The following is a 4,096-nucleotide window of genomic DNA, read 5'->3' as shown; positions in this document are numbered from 1 at the left end:
CAAGTGGATCAAAGACCTCAACATATATCCATTTACTCTGACCCTGATAAGAGAGAGCTGGGCAGTGGCGGTGCATGCCTTTAATCCCAGCATTCGGTAGGCAGAGCCAGGTGGATCTCTGTGAGTTTGAGGCCAGCCTGGGCTGCCAAGTGAGTTCCAGGAAAGGCACAAAGCTACACAGAGAAACCCAGTCTCAAAAAAAAAAAATTAAGAGGAAGAAGAGAAAGTAAGAAGTATTCTTGAATGCATTGGCACTGGAGGTCACTTCCTAAAGATAACACCAGGCACACAGACACCAAGAGTAAAAATTAATAAATATGACTTCTTGAAACTGAGAAGCTTTTGTAGAGCAAAGGACAAAGTCAATAAGACAATATGACAGCATACAAAGTGAAAAAAGTCTTCACCAACTCCATATCTGACAGAGGGCTGATCCACAGAATATATAAAGAACTCAAGAAACTAGACATCAAAATACCTTACAGTCCAATTTAAAAATGGTCCACAGATATAAACATAGAATTATCAACAGAAGAAATTCAAATGGTCGAATGAATTTTTAAGGAATTGCTCAACATCCTTAGTCATCAGGGAAATGCAAATCAAAATGACTCTGAGATATCATCTTACATCTTTCAGAATGGCTAAGAGCAAAACCAATGCAGAGAGCTTATGTTGGAGAGGATATGGAGCAAGGGGTACACTCCTCTACTGTTGGTAGGAGTAGAAATTTTATAGCCATTTTGGAAATAAGTGTGGCAGTTTCTCAGAAAATTGGGAATAATTCTTCCTCAAAACCCAGCTATATCACTCTTGGGCATATACCCAAGGAATGCTCAATCATAACACAAGGACACATGCTCAACTATGTTCCTTACAACTAGTACCATTATTTGTAATAGCCTGATCCTGGCAACAACCTAAATGGACCTCAACTGAAGAATATATAAAGAAAATGTGGTACATATATACAATGGAGTACTTCTCAGCAGAGAAAACAAAGATATCATGAAATTTGCAGGCAAGAGCATGGAACTTGAAAATATAATTTTGAGTGAGGTAACCCATACTTAGGAAGATAAACATGGTATATACCGTCTCATAAGTGGATACAAGATGTTAAGCAAATGAAAACTAAATAACAATCCACAATCCCAGAGCTAGCTACCAAGGAAGACCCAAAGTGGGAAGCATGGTTCACCCTGAAAATGGTAAAGAGATGAGATCTCCATGACTAAACTAGGGATGAGGCATGGGCAATGGAGAGTATGGGGTAGAGGATGAGAACATAAGGAATAGGTACAGTTGAGCTGGAACTGGGATGGAATGCAAAAGCAATGAAAGAGATACCATGGTGGAGGGAGACACCATGGGGATAGAGAGAAACCCTGTGCTAGGGAAGTTGCCAGGAGTTCCCAAGGATGAGCCCAGGTTGAACTACTAGAAATAATGGAAAGGGTATGTGAATTGAAGTAGCTTACCCCAGTGATCAGATCGGTAAATACCATAACTGTCATCACAGAGTTTTTCTCCAGTGCCTGATGGAAGCAGATGCAATGATCCACAGCCAAACACCAGGCTGAGCTCCAGAAGTCCAGTCAAAGAGAGAAGAGGGATTCTATGGGCAAGTGCATCAAGATCACGATGGGGAAACCTGCAGAAATGACCAAACCAAACTAGTGTAAACTCATGAAACTTGGATCAGCAGTTTAGGAGTCTGTATGAGATGGACTAGGCTCTCTGCATGGTGAGACAATTGCATAGCTTGATCTGCATTGGAGAGGGGGGCTGGTGGTATGATCAGCATTCATCCCTGTTGCATCAGCAATCTTTTTGGAGCAAACTACCTATGATGGGATACCTTTTGTATCCTTGACGCAATGGGAGGAACTTGGAACTGTCTCTACAGTGGGGGAGAATAGGAGATAGGTTACAGGGAGAGGCTGGGGGTCGGCAGGAATAGGGAAGAGTGGGACCATTGATTGATGTGTAAAATGAATGAAATTTTTTCTTCATTAAAAAAAGAGAAAAACAACAACAACTGTGAAGTGACAAAGGCACCCTTAGAATGATTATTTTAGAGGAAGGCTAGAGGCTAATCTTCTGTCATCTCAGTCCCAGGGCAGCTTCTTGCTCCTCTACCAGTTCTGACACACTCAGGATGTGGTTTCAACACTGTGTCTCTTGCACAGTAATAGACCCCAGAGTCCTCAGATGTCAGGCTGCTGAGCTTCATGTAGGCTGTGCTGGAGGATTTGTCTACAGTTAGTTTGGCCTTGTCCTTGAACTTCTGATTGTTGTTAGTACCACCATTTGCAGGATAAATATTTCCAATCCACTCCAGGCCCTGTCCAGGTCTCTGCTTCAGCCAGTTAATATAGTAGTCAGTGAAGGTGTAGCCTGAACCCTTGCAGGACAACTTCACTGAGGACCCAGGTTTTACCAGCTGAGCCCCAGACTGTTGCAGTTGGACCTGGGAGTGGACACCTGTGGAGAGAAAGGCAGAGTGGATGTCATTGTCACCTCAGTCCCTGTTTCTACTTTAGTTTTGGAACTGGAAAGCCCCTTACCTGTAATTACTGACAGGAGGAAGAGGATGATCCAGCTCCATCCCATGGTGAGATCCTGTATGATCAGTGACTGTGGAGAGGACACTGATCATATGTTTGTGTTTAGTGTGGACATCTCTGTATTTAGCACTATAGACTCACTTGATTTGCATATTCATGAGGCAGGGTATTTCTTATATAAGGACCTAGTCCAGATTGAGGAGGCAGAGTAAACCTGGGTCAGACAGTAGGATGCTGAGATCCAAAAACTCATCCTGTCTGTGGAAGTATCCCTCCCCAAGAACTGTGCAGATCTGTTTGTATAACTTCAAGGCCTAATCTCTCAATTTTAAAATAGAAATTGAACATGAGACATTTGGACATCTTAGGGCCAAAATTGATTTTCAGGTGGTGGTTTTGATGAGGATAATAGTGTCTGAAAATTCTAAAACTCCTAAATTAGGAGCATTTGTAATCATCTTTCATATGCAACCTGTTAATATTTGCTTTTCTAGCTGGTTGCAGGTGTGTAATACTTGGATTTATTTTTAAATCCTTACTTGTTTATTTGTTTACATTCTATATAGAGATCAAAAGTTTATGGAGTTGAGCAGTAGGGAGGTGGGGACTTAGGAGCAATTATGGTAGAGCTGGGCAGGAAAACAATGGTCAGAATATATTGAATAAAAAATGATTTTCACATACAAAAATAAATAAATAAATCTTAATAAAATAAATGTGAAAATAAAAATTTGTGCACTATTGAATAAAGAAATTTTATTATGTTTGAACATGGATACTTAACATATCAACTGCAGCAGCTGTTGTTCAGCTTATAGTCTTTAGGAAGGGGATCCACAGAGGCTATGGAGTCCCCTCCACTCATCTTATTTCGTCCTATTTATTATTGGTTCAAGTGCGCCCCCTGCTGGTCCTGAACTCCTCTGCATGTTGGTATGACTTATTTTATATGTAATTTTTTTGTTTGTTGTTTTGTTTTTAACAAAGAAAACGGGGCCACAATTTGGTGGCACAAGCCTTTAATCACAGCACTCGGGAGGCAGAGGCAGGTGGATCTCTGTGAGTTCAAGGCCAGCCTGGCCTACCAAGTGAGTTCCAGGAAAGGCACAAAGCTACACAGAGAAACCCTGTCTCGAAAAACAAAACAAAACAAAGAAAACGGAAGGGCTTTTCTAATTATTCTTTACCAATAAAAAATCAGAAGTCAGATGTTGGTGTAAGACCCTGAAAGTTCGGAGAAGCAGGAGAGAAGCCCACAGTTACTTCCTCACTCTTCTGATTCTTGTTCCAGAAGGGCTGAGATCCTCTTTCAGCCTCACCTTTTACTTCCTGTCTCCTATCTGGCTACAGTGCTCCATACTTCTATGTTCAATTTTGGTCAGCTCGCCACTAGCTCTGCCCTATGACTCAAAGCGTGCTTCATTTTCACAATTAAAACAAAATATCACACCACAGAAAATAGATTTCTTTATTATATTGCAAAAAAAAAAACAGTAGGCATGACAATAACAGAAAAAGCAGCTTGA

General features: G+C 41.1%; 1 gene segment (V, D, J or C); it reads right to left on the bottom strand.

Moving 5' to 3' along the window:
* Positions 1 to 2,095: 2,095 nt before the first annotated feature.
* On the bottom strand, positions 2,096 to 2,616 carry LOC118575268. The segment is given in 2 exon segments: positions 2,096 to 2,487; positions 2,571 to 2,616. Coding segments are annotated over 2 exon segments (438 nt in total).
* Positions 2,617 to 4,096: the final 1,480 nt, after the last annotated feature.

This window comes from Onychomys torridus, unplaced genomic scaffold (genome assembly GCF_903995425.1).
Source record: "Onychomys torridus unplaced genomic scaffold, mOncTor1.1, whole genome shotgun sequence".
Lineage (NCBI taxonomy): Eukaryota > Metazoa > Chordata > Mammalia > Rodentia > Cricetidae > Onychomys > Onychomys torridus.
The sequence above is the reverse complement of the archived record's forward strand: the minus strand, read 5'-3'. Positions and strand labels throughout refer to the sequence as shown.